We start from the raw sequence: 18405 nt of genomic DNA, 5'->3' as shown, positions 1-18405 counted from the left end.
TAGAATTTATTTCTGGATTGGAAGCCAATCTCCCTTCTAAAGTCCTGATTTCAGGTATAAGTGTAACTGGATGATCATTTTGTGCCAGCATTGTCAAAAATATTCTATTTGTCTCTCTTTTTTTTTTTTTTTAAAACAAGAACAGTTTCTTATATAGATCTAACCTAGTTATTTCTTTCATATGCAAGTGAAAGTCCCTTTGAGCGGCCTGTAATAAATCAAAATTAATAGTGTTAGAATCAGAACCATACGTTTCCTTCTAAAGTTCGATCCGAGTTTGTAATGACTATATATTGGTCTTCCGTTTCTTCCAAGGCTGCCACTATGGCTGAAAAGTATTGCCCCTGCAAATATGCATCCCATATCTGTCTGTGCTAGAAGGGACAGGCTCCATTTCCTTGTGTTACTGTTTGTGTATTTACAGACATTACAGCATGGGGAGATTTTACAGCCGATTTCACTGCAGATGAGGAGGGAGAGGAGCAAGGAGTGCCCATTCGTGCTCTAGTAAAGCGCGGCTTACCTGGGGCCACCCAGGCCTGCTATTATAGAGGCACCAAGTCTTAATACAAAGGTTTTTTTTTTATTGGTCATAAAGTAGCAAACAGAATAACAAAAGCAGATACAATGCTGTAGTATAGGTTAACATTCTGGTACACTCCATTTACATTCAAAAAAGAAGAAACAAAAAGAAAATTTTCCAGCATCGTAAGGAAAAAATCAAAAAAGAGAACAGAAGGAAAACCCGTTATAGATCCTTCTATAGAGGCACCAAGTCTGTTCAATCAGTTACAGGCCATTTTAGGAAACCATGCTCCTAATCTGTTTTTCCTCCTAAAGCTCTCAGGCTATTCAAGAAAAAAAAACTGCAGGTCCGCTCCCCCTCACTCCGCCTGCATAGAAGTACAATGCACTACAGGGGAGACGTGGGAAGACGCCCAGCCACTCCCAAGTGGCTTCTCTACCGGGAATGAATCCCGCCATGGGAGCCCCGACTCCCCACGCCCTCACATCCTGCTCTCCTCGATGTTCCTGCACTATTTGATGCAACTTTTGATACGATCCAAAGAGTAAATTTGAATCAAAGCTGCACTTGCAAGAGTGGAAACGTAGACTCAAGGTACAGCACAAGATGGTATATTATAATTCCAATTGACCCTTTCAGCTGTTGCCAGACTGCTGCAAATTGATCTTCTTAATTGGGCATGGACAAAAAAAATATTTATGTAGCAGCCACAGTCATACAGAACTCAAGATACAGTGTAAACTATGAATTCTGTTTTGGGACATCTGAGGTTTGAGTCCAAGCTGCGTTTTGTACTTTATGCTGATACTTCTTTGGTCATATAGGAATAGTTATTGTTCTGAGGTTTTGGAAATTTTCAGTATTAAACTAAAACTTGCATCTATCAATAAAAACTGAATATTTCACTTGCCTTTCTGTAGTCTTTAATTTCTAAATAATTTGCCAGCTGTGAAGATAAAACCAATAATTTAATGCAATGGTTAAGAGAACTCACCTGCATGTGTGACTGCGAGCAAGTGACAATTTACAGATTCCGACTTCTCAATCACAGAAATCTGAACTATGGGCTTAAATACCGTCCGGTCTATAGTCCTACATGGAAACAAGAACAAAAATATTAGAGAAATAATACACACACACACACACACACACACACAATTATAAATATACACAAACACACAAGATTAGAATTTGCACCTAAACCAGACCCCCAAAAAAAAAGAAAAAAGAAAAAAAAAAGAAAAATCTAACAGGACCCTTTTTAGAAACAGACCACGGCCGCCCCGGACATGAGTGAACTGGCTCCATTGAAAGCCAGTCCGATTCACGTTATGCAAATCAGGTGCGGGTCAAAACGCATCCGATTCACATATGTGAACCAAGCCTTACGTAGCTGTCGGGGGATGAGTGAAGGGGAAGAATATAGAGTGTCAACTGGGCAACAGCTCAGAATCTGCTGGGGCTGCCATCATCACATCGAAAATTGAGATATCCAGCAGCAGTCCCAGGTGTTTTTGGATATCTACACAAGAAGCCTTGGTAAATAACATGCATAAAATTCATTAGGTGCAGATACAATTTTTTGGGAAAAATACAAGTCCTAGTGAACAAAATTCTCAGCAATTACCACAGACCTGTGGCTCTTCACCTAAGGCTTCTGGATTGTGGTGACTGCTGTGAATTATATCTACATTCTTCCCTTCAAAAGACAAACTACAAAAGGGAAGGACATAGCAGGAAGGCATTAACATATACAGGCAATGGCAAGCCAGCAACTTCAGGATTTAATAGACAGAAAGGTATTCAACTTCTGCTAGGGCTAGTTCACCCTAGACAGCCATGCTAAACGTGTGGCTGCTGCTGTGTGCTGGTACAGCTCACTATAGCAGGTGGGAGTGCTTTTAAATTTGTTAAAAAGGACTGTGGAATTTTAGGTGGAAGTTATTACTTCCACACCCCGCCGAAGGTACTGCTCTACCAATGTATTCCAGGCTCCACTGTCCCACCTGCGGGCCGTAAACTGGCATGACAAGTGTTGGGCAGGTTTCCCCTGTGGTGAATGAACTCAGAAGCAGCATGCGCTGTCATTCCCCAGCTGCTGTGGCCAGGGAAGCAGCTGATGAAGCACAATCCGTGCTCTATTAGCTTCAGTAGAGTGTAGGGGAAACATCAGGGGTCAATCAAAGAAGAAAACTAAGAATAAAGTAACATAATAAAATACAAAAAAAAAGTAAAAAACACAAATGCAAATAAAAACATGTAGCCAGTGTGCCTCTATATATAGCATGCCTATATATGAAAACAAGGATTGCGCCACAGAGGTATCGATATCAGTGTCACTAAGAGCAGTAATTCTAGGGCCATCATTCACAGTTAACCCTTAACTGATAAATTCAGTACTCAAATTTTACACGTTAACATTTCATAGGTACGTGCAATTTTAAGGCTTGACGTGTTTGGCATCTTCTCACCACAACCTCATCTTTTATATTTTAACCCAAAAATTGGGCAATGTATTGTGTGCGCACAAAATGAACTACTGTCGTTTTTAAGTATCACGTGACATAAAATTGCAACTACTGCCATTTTATTTAAGGGTCTTTGACTTCAGAAAATAATTTCTATTTTGGGGGGTTGGGTTGTGATTGTAGTTAAAATGCACATTTTAGAACTGCCCAAACTGAGACAATGACCCTGGAAGTGAAGTGGTTAAGGAATGCTACTCTAGCTTTGTTTAGATAACACTGATCCAGTACCCTTATGTTGCATCTAGCAAGAATTGTAAAAGACTTCCATCCTAGGAAGCTGCAAAATACCAACAATGCTAAAATGATGAATGTCTTATCTGTGCTTGCCTATACGGCATTATCTGGCACAATGCGAATATTTACACTCAGATCTGAGGTGTACTCAGTTTTACCTGGCGATGTTACCCGCTGCAGAGACTATTGCATTCTGTGACAGGGATGCCACCCTACTCATTGCATTACCATCTTGTCCCAAGTCATACGCCTGAAATACAAAACATCACTGTCATAATTTGACTAGGATAGAAAGCCTAATAGTGCAAATCAAAGATCACTTCTGATAACCAACAATAATTACCTTTATAATATACCAATTTCTTTATATGCTGCCAGCAAAGATCAATATAATCACATGAAACACAGATTGCAGTGAGCTAGTCATCTAGAATTAGTTAATCATGTGGAACTCTGTGCAAAACATATTTAAGAATTCTTGATATAGTATTGGGATGCGTTAATAGTAATTCATTATGTGACCAGGTTACACTGTTGGGTGATTGAAAGGACACAATAGATGGCACCTTGTTACTAACCTGTAAAAGGGTCAAACACACTCAGAGGACTGATAGGTTCCCAATATCACTATGTTGCATTAAATAAATATTCTCTCTAACTTTTTTTTTTTTTTAAATGCAGCATAGTGATATTGGGAACCCATCAGTCCTCGGAGTGTTATTTATCCTATTACAGGTCAGTAACAAGGGAAGCCTTGAAGTGCTGGTGACTTTCTATATGAAACGAGTTTTCTTTGCAATGTTGTTTGTATCCACATCTGGGAGACCAGGAAAAAAAATAAAAAATAAAATAAAATAAATCCCCATTAGGACATACTGATTTACTGAAGGACTAAAGAACGTTGACATAATAAATTGCATGAAGTTCAATATTGTGTGAATGATCTCAAATTCTTTTATAAATGAACCTCATTGTCTCCTCATGTTATCTTAACAGCAGTTACTGGGACAGAAGCAAATGCAAATTTCCTGATGTAAGGTATAAGAAAAAAACATGACAGAGGGTCTTCTCCTTAAAAACAGAATGAAAGCATCCCCCCCCCCCCCCCCCCACATACACACACACAAAATTGGGAGTTAAAATTTGTATATTCATGTATACTTGCTAATCTGTGTCGTTTTGCATTATTCATATTTCTTGTCCATATGCCAACTTGCCTTTTTTATCAGCATTAGAGGGAGGTGATCCTTCCCTCACAGGCAGTTCTCCGTAGGAACTTTTAAAAAAAATTATTTGTCAGGGACTTCACGAATAATAAGGCGGGTAAATCCCCACCTATTCCTCCCTCTCCTCTGCTTTTAAAAAATACAGCTGGCAACAAATCAGAAGGGGTAAAGAGGACAGGACTGGAAAGAGTCACACTCATGGTGTCCGTCCATATCGCAAATGTAGAAGTGTAAATGGCATACTATGGAGGTGTAGAAAGCATATGACCTCATGGGAAAGGAAGCTTGCAGAGCAGAAGCAAATATGTCATAGAAAATATCAGGTCTTGGACTGTGTCAGTTTTGCAGGCATGTGCCTTTTTTTTTTTTTTTTAGAAATAACAGGTTTAAAGTGTATTATAGATTTACTTGAAAACAGCCAACAATGCTACAGTGAGTAATATGCCATACTATTAGTACAGTATAGTGCAGCATTCCAAAAGGGCAGTGTCATACAAGCGCCATTTTTAACTTGAAAGTGTACAATTAAAAAAACAAAAAAAACATACATCTGAGTTCTGCTTTATGACAAAACAAGGATTAAAACGAGCTCCAGGCTCCCCCCAAAATTAAAAGCCAGCATCTACAAATACTTTAGCTGCTGACTGTTAATATAAGGACACTTACCTGTCCAGGGATTCAACAACGTCCTCAACGAGCCATCTTCAAGTATGTGGCACAAGTAGTGAAACCTTGTGGTTTCACAGCCAGCTTCCTACTGCGCATGCGTGCACCTTAAGAATGGTCCCATAGACTTCTGGGGCCTGTGATGTGTCCAAGAAGGCCGCAGGGGAAGGAGGGGGGGGCTAAACCTCTGGTTTAGATCACCATGGCGCATCTGACCGGGAGTACCTGACAAAACCATGTATCCACTCCCCCTCAAAAACTCAAAATGCAAGCAAGTGGAACGTCCCCTTTTGGGAGAATTTCTGCTTCAAGAGCAGTTGTAATCCCCACTTGGTAATTTTTACCCAAAAGGTAAGCCCATGATAAAAGGTATTAGGTGAAGGTAAAATTAATATCTCCTAAACTTGCACTGTTTAGGAGATATTCACCCTGTATGCAGCCAGTGATGTCACTGGCTCATGCGCTCTGAAGGTTTGGCATACCTTGCCGGAACTTCAGAGATTTGTGCAAGAAACTAAGGCTGAGTGACATCATTGCGGCTCTGACCAATCACAGCGCCAGAGCTTGGGAACCCAGAAAGACAGAGGGAACATGTCAGACCTCAGCAGTGACTTTACAGTGCTGGAGGGCTTTATTCCAAGGCGAGTATTTCATACTGTACATTACGTTGCAATTTTAAATTTTTTTTTAAATCCGCAGTTTACAACTGCTTTAACCATTTTGTATAATATAATGAGTACAATAAGGATATTCAAAAGGACATAATTTACCTGTAGTACTCCTTTTTCAGAGCGAGTGTATAAAATATTCCTTGAATTGTCTACAGCAATCTGTACTATAGGATCTAAAGAGACAGGATAAGGCATTAATTCTATGAAACAAAAAACACTTAGATTACAACATCTAAAAAGCAGCTTAAAGTGGAAGTCCATGCAAAAACTAAAAACCCTGCATCTATAGACAGCCATGATCTCACACAAACCTACTTAACCCTGTAAGAAAAAAAAAAAAAAAAAAATCAATCAGTACCTTTTCTGCAGGCGTTTGGACCCGATCCCACACTGAGCCATCAGCCGCGGCTTCGCTGTGGAGGCAGGTACAGAGGACACGTCCGACAATGGAAGCCCCATAGAAAGTCTATTGGTGTCCTCACTTCCCATTCATGTCACGGCCGTCATTGGCCGTGTCTTCTGCAGAGCTTCCACTGCTGGAGATTGGGTTGGATTGCCCTTTACAGGGCTAGATAGGTTAGGCTTGGTTCACACCTGAACAGGGCGCAGATCGCACAGCAACGCTGTCCACCCTGTTCTCAGTTTCAGGGACGAACCAGGGCAGAATCTTTGCATGAATTCGGCCCTGAAACGGAGGCAAAGACGCAGTGCGCTCTGCAGCTGCCCCAGGGACATGTGAACTGGCTCCATAGAGAGCTGGTCACATTCTCCTGCTATGTTAATTTGGATGCAGGGAAACCACCTCCAATTCGGATAGGTGTAAACCCAGCCTAAGTGTTAGATCACGGGTGTCTATAGATGCAGGGATTTTAGTTTTAGCAGACTTCAACTTTAACTGGGGGCGACATACATTTATTCATAAAAGTGAAGTATTTGAAATTAAAGCAGAGCCCCACCCAAAAGTGGAAGCTCTGCTTATCTGCCTACCCCCCTCCGGTGCCACATTTGGCACCTTTCAGGGGGGTTAGCGGGTACCCATTTTTGTCAGGTTACGCCGAGATCACTCTTGACGTTCGGCCCCCCTCCTTCTTCCTGCACCATTCAGAAAGCTTAGTGCACTTCACTCATGTGTAGCAGGAAACTGGCTCAGAAAATTGCAAATGCTCGTTAGCAAACATTTCTGCTGTGCTTAACGCCCTCCCCCCCCAAAAAAAATAGAGTGTGTGTATATAATATATATATATAGCAAGCTGCAGCATAGTGCTTTTGCCTTTTTCATTACTTGTCCGTATCTCCTGAAATACATGTTTGATCCTACCAGGTGCTGGCTTCCCCCCTGAGAACTAACCGCAATGATCATGGCTGCTGAGCCAAGATACCGTGGTCAGAATGCGTATCTGCAGGTTTCATCTCTCCTCTGTGCTTTTCTTCAGCTCCCCCTCCCGCACCTTAGTAAGGAGTCAGAAAATGATCTCCTTCACTCCCAGCCCCTCTTCTATCCTCTCATACAGACTTGGTTGATAAACAATGTTTGCCTGAAGCTGCTCCTCCCCCTTACTCCTAGTAAAGCCTACATTGTTTATAACACTGTAATATTGAGGTCAAGAGTAGAGGTTGACCGATATGGGTTTTTCTCTGGCCGATGCCGATATTTAGAAATCATGGCAGCCGATAGCCGATATATGATGCCGATTTTTTTGGGCCGATATGTTAGGCTGATTTTATTTTATTTTTTCCTTTTTTATTATTTTTTTTTTAATCCCCCTTGATCTAACACACCTTTCCCACTGGGGCGTTTTTGCAGGCGCTTTTGGGCTAAAAATAGCGCCTGTAAAGTGCCTGCAAAATGGCTCCCCTGCAGTCTGTGTGAAAGACAGAGTGCTTTCACACTGAGGCGATGCGCTGGCAGGATCTTAAAAAAATAAAAATAAAAAGTCCTGCAAGCAGCACGTTTGGAGTGGTGTATACCGCTCCTCCACCACTCCTGCCCATTGATATGAATGGGCACCACTGCCGAAGTGCATGCAATGCGATTTGGCAGCAGTGCTTCATGGGCGCATTTAACCTCTTCCTTGGCCGCTAGCTGGGTTTTATGTGCCCCACTAGCAGCCAAATAGCACCGCTAAAATGATGGTAAAGAGCCCCTAAAACTTGCGTTTTACCATCAACGCCTGCCCGCTCCAGTGTGAAAGCAGTCTTCATAAGTGATACAGAAAATTTCTTACATTTAAACATTTATTAAACAAAACAAACCTCCAATCAGTTTACTTGTATGTATGATTTAGATAAAAAACCTATATATTAAATAAAAACAGGTAGTCAAAACTTTTGGACGAAAAAAAAACGGGCTAACTTTACTGTTTTTATTTTTATTTTTTAAATAGTGTATTCTTTTCCCAAAAAAATGCATTTGAAAGACCTCTGTGCAAATGCTGTGTGACAAAATATTGCAACAACCGCTATTTTATTCCCTAGGATCTCTGCTAAAAATATATATATAATTTTTGGGGGGGTCCAAGTGATTTTCTGGCAGAAAATACAGGATTTTTACTTGTAAGCAACAAGTGTCAGAAAAGATTTAGTCTTTAAATGGTTAAACTGAGAACTTCTACACACAGAGATGACTTCATTCATTCAAGTGTAAACATTGTATCTTTTTGTTCTTTTCTTGGCAGCCTGCCCAGAGAGGAGGAAAGACGTTTCTATGACGACTTACACTGACTTCTATTACAGAAGTCATTTCAAAGTCCTGCTGTAGTTCTAAATCGGCTTTTTATCAGCACAATCGGCCGATGCCGATTATTTAAAAAACGGCAAATACCGGCCGATATATCGGTCGACCTCTAGTCAAGAGCAGCTTGCAGGTCAGTCTTGGATGTTTTTTCAAAAGCTAATAATTTTGAACAAATTAAAAAAAAAAAAATCCCAAGATCCTGTCTGAAAACCTGTCAATCGATAGTAACTCCGCCCCGCCCACAAAGTTCATTTTATAGGAATCAAATTTATATTTTAACAACATAGATATATGTCTTGTGTACTGTGCAAAGTTTCATAATTTTTATTTGTTTTTTGGTGCTACACAGCCACAGGGCGAAAGAGTACAGATTCCTCTTCGGACGTAACTTGCATACATCAGAAGGAATCTGGGCACCTCCTACTCGGCTCTGGACAGCAAAGAGGGTAAACAAGACAGAGATTATAAAAAACACCCACTGGAATTTATGACTGTGGTCAGCTTGAGTAAGGGCAGACGATTCATGTGGCATTTACTTCCTGGAATCCCATCTGCCCTTAGCTCAGGCATATAGGCAGGAAGGGTGTGCTTGGCTAAGAAAACCCCTTCTGAAGACTCCTAGGATGTAGGACATAATTTGCCTAGGGATGGAAACCAGGAAGTAACCAAAGAAATGTAAAAATTTTTTTTTGCATCCTAGCATTATTGCAATTAAGTTTCAAAAAGACAATAAAATGATCAAGATCGCTTTTTAAATATAATTATCTTGTATCTTTTATGCCCCCATTTGTGGCCGTTTTCATCCTTAAAGAGGATGTAAACCCTGATGAGTTTACTTCCTCTTTCATTCCCTGTAAAGGCAAAGCATAATGGACTACTATGCATCGCATAGTAGCCCATTATGTGTCACTTACCTGACACAGGAGCCAGCGAAGTCGCCGCTGTCCCCTGTAGTCCGCCGCATCCATCTTCTTGGTGGGGTCTCGCAGCTCCGCCACTGTCATTCGGCGAAGCCGCGATGACGTCACTCCCGTGCATGCGCACGGGAGCCGACACGCGCGGCAGCTCCGTCGTTGAGAATGCCGCGCTCAGTGCGCCGCTGTCTACGGCGCATGCGCCGTAGACAGCAGTGCCTGTTTTCGGGCAAATATCTCCTAAACCATATAGGTTTAGGAGATATTTATTGGACCTACAGGTAAGCCTTAATCTAGGCTTACCTGTAGGTCAAAGTGGTTTGTAAGGGTTTACAACCACTTTAATGTGGACATGTGAAGCCCAATCTAGATCGCTTCCTGGAATACCTTGGGAGAGGTGCATGCTTCTCTCGATCTCGCGCATGCGCAATTCAACGGTGATCGTAGTGCCGAGCACAATACTGCCCAGACTTCTGGGAAATGATGTGTCATTTCCTAGGAGCACAGGTGAGAGAGGAAGACGTCTCGAGGAGCTCTGCGGACCAGGAAGTGGCAGATTACCAGGACTACATAACAGGCCCTTTCTGGTAAGTAAATAAAAATAAATAAAAAAATTCTAGGTTAAAAAGGAGTAAAAAAAAAAAAAAAATAAAAAAAAAAAATATTACGTCAAGGGTGCTTTATGTAAATAGGATATAATTTCCTATCTACCGTATTTACCGGCATATAACACGCACCTTTTTTCCCTTAAAATCAGGGGAAAATCGTGGGTGCATGTTATACGCCGATCCCCACTGATTGCGAGCGGAGCGATCGCCGCCGAGATACACATAGCCGAGTGTACTCTGCTTTGCTCACAGTCACGCCCAGTCCTACCATTGGACCTGTGTTATATCCATCATAGGGCGGGACTGGGCGTGGCTGTGAGCGAAGCCGAGTACACTCGGCTATGTGTATCTCGGCTCCGCCCAGTCCTTTGCAATCTTGGTGGCGACAATTTTAAATTCATCCAAGGCTGCGATGGACACTGGGGGCAAGGCTGCACTGATGGGCATTTAAATGTATTTTTTTTTCCCCTTAAAATTCCCTCCTAAACTTGGGGTGGGCGTTATATGCTGGTGCGTGTTATACGCCGATAAATTTGGTATTTACTAATGCTAGCAGCATAAGGATTAAAAACTGTGTTGACAGAGTAAAGTTTCACTTTAATGGTTAATACAAAATGGGGAAAAAATAAAATAAAAAATCAGGGAAATAATTGAATGGAGAAGGAGTATAAGGATTTAAATAGGGCTGATTAGAATATACTAAAGGAGGCCATACATAGATTGCAATTCTTCCGGTTCAGCAGGGACAGGCCCAGGATTACATCCATCTATGGGCAGGCTGATTGTACCCAAACTGATCCAACGATCAGCTTGGATAGAACCGGCCTGTTGGATTTTTTTACACGCGATTACTGACGGCAGCTATAGCCACTCGGTAATTGTGTTCTGCTGCCCAGGAAGGCTCCTGTGCCCCCTCCCAGAACACAATATCACTGCAGGAGACATTCCTCCCATCAGCACTGACTGTTGATGGGGGAATCAAGTGAAATGGAAAGAAAATTTAATCATCTGTGGGCTGCTATAGGATAAAGAACAGTGATGTGGATAATTGGAGATTTAGACAACCTTTTTTGACAGCAGCAGCGAGAGCTACTTCGTGTATACAGCAACTGATTAAAACCCTTTCACGCCAACATAACGCAAATTAGCGGCCTTCGGCTTGAAAGGGTTGTACAGGTTATTGTTTAGAGCGGACGGTCTGTTTACTATAAAATGTGATCAGAAATGATTTTTTTTTTTTTTTAAAAGGGACAGTGTAAAAATAAATACATTTAAAAGCGCCCCATCGTACACGGAGAAACAGATGCATATGCAAGTTGTACCCGCAAATGTAAGCAGTGTTTAAACCACACATGAGGTATCGCCACGATCGTTAAAGCGAGAGCAAGAATTCACGCACAAGACCACCTTTGTAACTCTATACTGGCAACCTGAAAAAAATTGTTAAAGCGTTGCCTATGGAGATTTTTAACTACCGTCGTTTGTCACCATTCCACGAGCTTATGCAATTTTAAAGAGTGACATGTTGTTTGGCATCTATTTACTTGGTGTATCATCATCTTTCACATTATACAAAAAAATTGGGCTAACTTTCCTTTTTTTTTTTTTTCATTCATGAAAGTGTGTTTCTTCAAAAAAAAAAAAAAAAATTCATTTTAAAAAGGTCGCTGCGCAAATACAGTGCGATATAAAATATTGCCATGATTGCCACTTTATTCTCTGCTAAAAATATATAATTTTTGGGAGTTCCAAGTAATTTTCTAGCAAAAATTACTGATTTTAACTTATAAGCAACAAGTGTCAGAAAAAGGCTTAGGCGTGAAGGAGGGAGAGGGAGACTCACTAACCACAGTCCTGTGTACTACAGATATTGGCATATGGTAATTGTAATTGATTTAAGACCGTAAAGAAGCAGCCAAGTCAGCAAGTCTCTGTATGTAACGCCACAAAACTGTCCTTTATCTCAGGTTTTCCATGACATATGGATCTACAACAGCTGCACTTGTTACTCTATTAATGTCTGAAACCTGAACACGGCCCAACAATCCCGCCAAGAAAACATTTCAAGAGCTACACATACCATCCTCTGAAAATGTGAACTGGAGCACTGTAGGGACCAAGAAAGAGAGAGTACTCTTAGAATGGTTGATCTTTCTGCATCGTGGGCTAAACCACCCAGCTTCAGCCTAGTAGGAAAAATAAAATAATCAAAGAACAATGGTGCAGTTATAGAATGAATAGTTCTTACAGTAAAATTCAGTCTAAAAAACATTTTCTGTGTCATGTTTGGGCTGTCCTAGTTCTTTTTTGTGGATTACCTTATACTCTTTCTCCAATGGCAGTGCTGTGGTATGCCCCAGCATCAAAGCAGATACAAATTTTATGCATTTGCATGCCTGCCTAATACAGAACCCACAGCTGCAGAGGAGGTTCAGTGGTGGCGAGATGAATGTCAAAAAACACTTAAGCTGGTCACGCACTAAATTTCACAATGTAACATTCTGCACCCTTGGAGTACAAGGGGTGGTGGGACAATTTTACTCAACCAACATATACATTTACAGATTGAAAATTCAAATGGTATTAATTAGAGGTGCACTGAATGGAAATTTTGGTGGCGAAACCAACAGTGCAGATGCACTTGGCCGAAAATATATATATTTTTAATATAATTGTATGACTTTTTAATATCATGAATTTAAATGAACATAAATTTATTGTCGGCCATTATAGGCACCTTTAAGCAGGCCACATATGGGTCGAATTCCAGAAGAATTTTCTTATGTAAATTGTAACCAAGAATTGTCTTTTGAATTTGGCACCATTAGTGAGCTGCAGCCACGGGCGATTTTCATGCGGCCGTCGAATTTGAGTGACCGGCCATGTTGGAAATTTTTGGAAAAACAAATTCCTAATCAATGATGGGAGAATTGTGTGAGAAAAATAATTGAAAAAGGAAAAATGTGCATGAGCTGCGATCTGGAAAGAAAAGATTTCCGGCCATGAAAATGAAGGTTTGGTTGGTGGAATTCTGAAGATCAAATGGTGGCACTATTGGAACACAAAATGCACTAAAATTCAAATTTTCCAAAGAAAATTAGTTCGGAATTCAACCCATGTATGGCCGGCTTTAGCGCAAGAAAAGCTTAAGATAAATGTGTCCTTTTAAATTCTTTGTAAGTCTTCACCACAGTAAAATTGCACCTCCTCACTGAAATGCATTGAAAACGCAGCAAGAATGCATCAATAACGCACCCGTGTTAGGTTTCTGATGTGGTTTGGGTCACATGACCCATGAAAAACACACCATAAGCACAGTAAAACTGCATCAAAATCACATGGGTTTTAGGCGCCACTATTGGCCCCTTTTTATCGGAACAATGGCGAAAACACAATTTTCGGCCAAAATGTCAGTGCATCGCTAGTATTAATGATAGAGGATTTCATCACTCCTTCACACGTGGCTCAACATGTTTTGCGTATTTCACTTCCTCAGGAGGAGGAGGCACTAATATATATGCTACAATTGACATCGGCCGGGGGTATTGCCCCAGTTAAGATACACCGCACAGACCAACATCAAACACAAAGCAAGAAACCAGAGATTAAATTTCCACTTGTTTTGGTGACAACTAATACCAATGACAGCCTTTACAACCCACCGTCCCCCAGCTCATTGTTTTATATAGAATATTTTATTGTTTCAGTAAACGTTTTGGCAATACATTTAATCAGATAGGAACTACAGGAGCTGCCTATTGATTTTGCAGCCCTTTAAAATAACCTCCCTAATTTACAGCTATTTATCTGCATTCATACATACCTGATAAGCCACCTCATACAGGCAGCCATCTTTTCCAGACAGGAAAATGCGCCCGTTGTTGGTAGACGTTATGGACAGTAAGTAGGTATTGTCTGTTGGGATGGAGTACAGGGGATCTGGCAGGAGCTGCATTCCTACAGACATGCTGTCATTCAGGCTTCCTGTGATGAGAAAAAAACAGCTACTATTCAAAATAGAAAACAATTGTGCTACAACTAAGATACATTTACAGTGCATTACCGGATAGGCCCCTTTTCCAGAGGCAGTTTTCAGGCATTTTAGCGCTAAAAATAGCACCTGTAAAGCAATTGAAAATTGCCTCTCACGGCACCCCAGTGTAAAAGCCTGAATGCTTTCACACTGGGGCGGTGCGCTTGCAGGACAGAGAAAGCAGCATCTTTAGGGCAGTGTATACACCGCTTTTCAAACTGTCCCTGCCCATTGGAATGAGCACTGCTTCAAAAACCTGAAAAGTGCTGCATCACAGGTGCTTTTAACCTCTTCTTGGGGGTTAAAAGTGCCCGCTACTGTCCAAAAAGCAGCACCAAAGCACCGCTATAACAGCGGTAAAGCACCTGTAAAACAAGCTGCACTTTATCGCTAATGCCCCAGTGTAAAAGTAGTAATACAGTGTAACATTAAGGCTGGGTTCACACTACTGCGAATTGGATGTGGATTTGGACTCATCCAATCCGCATAGCAGGAGTTTGTGACCGAGTCTCAGGGCGAATTGTACAGGAGCCCTGTGCATCTTTTAGTTAGTTTCAGGCCTGAATTCAGCCAAACATTTGGGCTGCAACAGTGAATGGAGACACAACGGACTCTTGCTGTGAACCGCTGCATTCTCCAGTGCGAACCCAGTCTTAATGTGTTCAGCATACACCCCCTCTCCCTCCCACGTGACAGTGAATATGGGGGTGGGGTGGGGGTGTCTTTTCCCACACCCATTGTCACAAATTTAAAGCAGCGTGGCTGAAGAACACTGACACTGCACATGTTGATTGCGCAGGTGTAATGCTCTGCAGTTAAAAGGTGAACTTATCCTTAAAAATTTTATTTTTATGGTTATGAATATATATGCATACAATGAAAAGCTATAACAGATTATATCCCTTTGCAGGTAAATATCCTAGTTAGTTAACATTGCAGTTTGCAGGATTGACATATTACACCCACACAAGTAAAAAGTACATAGAATCTGTCTACGGTGATATTAAAAAATAAGACTATCACACACACACAGTGTATGTGATACATATATAGATTTTTTTAATTAAATACTTTACCTGCTTGCAAACTGGCAAAACTCAAACCCAGGATAACAATGTCAACAGGTGTGGCAACCACCAGCAGATACCGAATGTGAGGTTGGAAAATGCCTGATGACAAGAACAAAAAGAAGAAGAAATGCAGTAAACAGGAGTCACTGATCAGCACCGTGTTTTGAGGAAAGCAGTTTGTAGGCACTACTTACCATCTTTAGGTCTCACAAGGCCAACAGCCAGGATAGTTTCACTGAGTCCATCAAAATAAGCCACATCCCCACTAAGGAATAACCGGACAGAAATGTTACAAGTTTAAGAAAACCACAGATACTGCAATGTTATAGTTGCACTACAGGCTCAATTCACTAAGATACCGCATGCGAAAATTATTATTTTTTTTGTAGATTTTTTGGGAAATGCCGAAAAGTTGAGATAATAAAAAAAAAAGAAAAAGAAAAAACCCCGGAAGCAGATAAGTCAAGTCACTAAAGAAAACACATTACTTATATATCTCATGATACAGGCAGTTGATATTTTACAAATGTACAAAACAATGAGGGGGAACGCTGATTTTAACAAACTTTGCTGCAGATTCCCAACTTTTCTTATTCTGATGGAATAGCGGTTTGATAATTATAAAACCACACCAAACAATCATCTGTAGCACCTACAGGGCTCTAATGAGGAAGGTGGCATGGTCTCTGTATCCCTTTAGATGGGATTTACCTTTGGGAGTAGCTCACCAATGACATTTTTTTTGCAGGGGATTCCCAAAATCTGATTGGATTCTTAGTGCAGACCACTAGGAAAATCAGTGAGCCAATCACACAAGCAGGAAATGACATTTCTGGGGGGTATTCTGTGTACAGAATGCCTCCAGGTAGCCTTATTGCATTTTACAGAGAATTATAGCAATGCAGATTGAAAAAGGAAAGGTATTTTTTTTTTAATAACATTCACCTATATTATCACTTGTGTCATAATTGGATATGCTATATTTTTATTTGCTAATTTTCTTCCCCACAAAAGTGGCGTTAGGCTCGGTTCACACAGTACGCGGCACGACTTGCAGCGCCGCGACCTGCACGCGATAAGCGGCGACTTGCAAAACGACTTCTGTATAAAAGTCAATGCAAGTCGCCGCAAAAGTAGTACAGGAACCTTTTTTCTAAGTCGGAGCGACTTGAGTCGCTCCTATTAGAACGGTTCCGTAGTACAGAACGGGGCGCGACTTGTCAGGCAGCGAAGTCGCCTGGACAAGTCGCCCCTGTGTGAACCGAGCCTTACTCTTTGCAACAAATAATCTCAAAACATTCTAAATTGATTTTCAGATTTTACGCGAGGGGTTTAATAATGGGAAAAACAAAAACCACATACCCATCCTCGTAATTCCACATGAAGATATCGCTGTCGATGGTGAGCCAAGCCCTGCTGATTTCCGGAAACACTCCCATCATACAGTTACATTGCATGTCTTAAGTGTTAATGTAAGGAAGAATTTTATGTGATCAACAGTTCTTCATAAAAATGCAAGGAATAAATTGGCCGAAAGTACACCAGGACAAGAAGGCGAGTCTCCCCAGCAGGGACAGTCAGAAATTAAAGTGGAGCTCCACCCAAAAGTGGAACCTCCGCTTGTTTGCCCCACCACATCTGGAACCCACACTGCAGCGCACGTGCAGTAGGGAACCAGCTGTGAAGCTTCTCTTTAAAACTCAATAGAAGCACTAAATTTTTTGCCACTTTATAAAAAAAAAAAAAAACAACAACTACATTTTCGACTTTAGATGTACTTTATCATAATTGGCAATCTCTCAGTACCAGGCAGCTTTTTTGAAACAATGTTTGTTGAAAGACCTGCATGAGAAATTGTTAAACAGCTTCTGCATTCAACTAAAACCCTTTCAGGATACGTCCAAACTGTTCAACCAACTCCGGGGGAAGGGGCACTCTGCGGATTGCGCTGAGCTCAGGGAGGCTGGGGATGGATAGCAGGCCGGGTCCCTGTAGAGGGTAGTCCATTTCCGATATGCCCGACACTGTTGGACAATCTGCAAAAATGAAAATCCACAATCACCAACCGTTCACATCAAATTATACCATCAGCATGTAGTAGTGTCACCTCCCCCAATCTCTACTGCCCCGTCATCTTGTTCTTCCTCGTCACATTCCTTCCATCCTTCTACTGCCCCCTGCCATGCTACCCTTCCTCTCTCTACTGGCCCCTGCCCTGCCATTCTACCCTTCCTCTCTCTACTGGCCCCTGCCATTCTACCCTTCCTCTCTCTACTGGCCCCTGCCATTCTACCCTTCCTCTCTCTACTGGCCCCTGCCATTCTACCCTTCCTCTCTCTACTGGCCCCTGCCATTCTACCCTTCCTCTCTCTACTGGCCCCTGCCATTCTACCCTTCCTCTCTCTACTGGCCCCTGCCATTCTACCCTTCCTCTCTCTACTGGCCCCTGCCATTCTACCCTTCCTCTCTCTACTGGCCCCTGCCATTCTACCCTTCCTCTCTCTACTGGCCCCTGCCATTCTACCCTTCCTCTCTCTACTGGCCCCTGCCATTCTACCCTTCCTCTCTCTACTGGCCCCTGCCATTCTACCCTTCCTCTCTCTACTGGCCCCTGCCATTCTACCCTTCCTCTCTCTACTGGCCCCTGCCATTCCACCCTTCCTCCTCTCTTTACTGCCCCCTGCCATTCCACCCTTCCTCCTCTCTTTACTGCCCCCTGCCATTCCACCCTTCCTCCTCTCTTTACTGCCCCCTGCCATTCTACCCTTCCTCCTCTCTTTACTGCCCCCTGCCATTCTACCCTTCCTCCTCTCTTTACTGCCCCCTGCCATTCTACCCTTCCTCCTCCCTTTACTGCCCCCTGCCATTCTACCCTTCCTCCTCTCTTTACTGCCCCCTGCCATTCTACCCTTCCTCCTCTCTTTACTGCCCCCTGCCATTCTACCCTTCCTCCTCTCTTTACTGCCCCCTGCCATTCTACCCTTCCTCCTCTCTTTACTGCCCCCTGCCATTCTACCCTTCCTCCTCTCTTTACTGCCCCCTGCCATTCTACCCTTCCTCCTCTCTTTACTGCCCCCTGCCATTCTACCCTTCCTCCTCTCTTTACTGCCCCCTGCCATTCTACCCTTCCTCCTCTCTTTACTGCCCCCTGCCATTCTACCCTTCCTCCTCTCTTTACTGCCCCCTGCCATTCTA

General features: G+C 42.1%; 1 protein-coding gene across 1 annotated transcript in view; it reads right to left on the bottom strand.

Annotated features, from left to right (window-relative positions):
• NUP155 (nucleoporin 155) overlaps positions 1-18405 on the bottom strand; it is an 88004-nt gene that overhangs the window by 68753 nt on the left and 846 nt on the right. Inside the window, exons 2-10 of the mRNA XM_077462836.1 lie at positions 17109-17246; positions 16573-16669; positions 15405-15475; positions 15217-15309; positions 13931-14091; positions 12188-12293; positions 5951-6024; positions 3447-3538; positions 1521-1618 (exon numbers count right to left, since the gene is read on the bottom strand). Of these exons, the coding sequence (XP_077318962.1) occupies positions 1521-1618; positions 3447-3538; positions 5951-6024; positions 12188-12293; positions 13931-14091; positions 15217-15309; positions 15405-15475; positions 16573-16669; positions 17109-17246 (930 nt within the window). The remainder of the gene's footprint in view (positions 1-1520; positions 1619-3446; positions 3539-5950; positions 6025-12187; positions 12294-13930; positions 14092-15216; positions 15310-15404; positions 15476-16572; positions 16670-17108; positions 17247-18405) is intronic.

This window comes from Lithobates pipiens, unplaced genomic scaffold (genome assembly GCF_037356315.1).
Source record: "Lithobates pipiens isolate NorthernLeopardFrog02 unplaced genomic scaffold, aLitPip1_a1.2 Scaffold_3, whole genome shotgun sequence".
Lineage (NCBI taxonomy): Eukaryota > Metazoa > Chordata > Amphibia > Anura > Ranidae > Lithobates > Lithobates pipiens.
The sequence above is the reverse complement of the archived record's forward strand: the minus strand, read 5'-3'. Positions and strand labels throughout refer to the sequence as shown.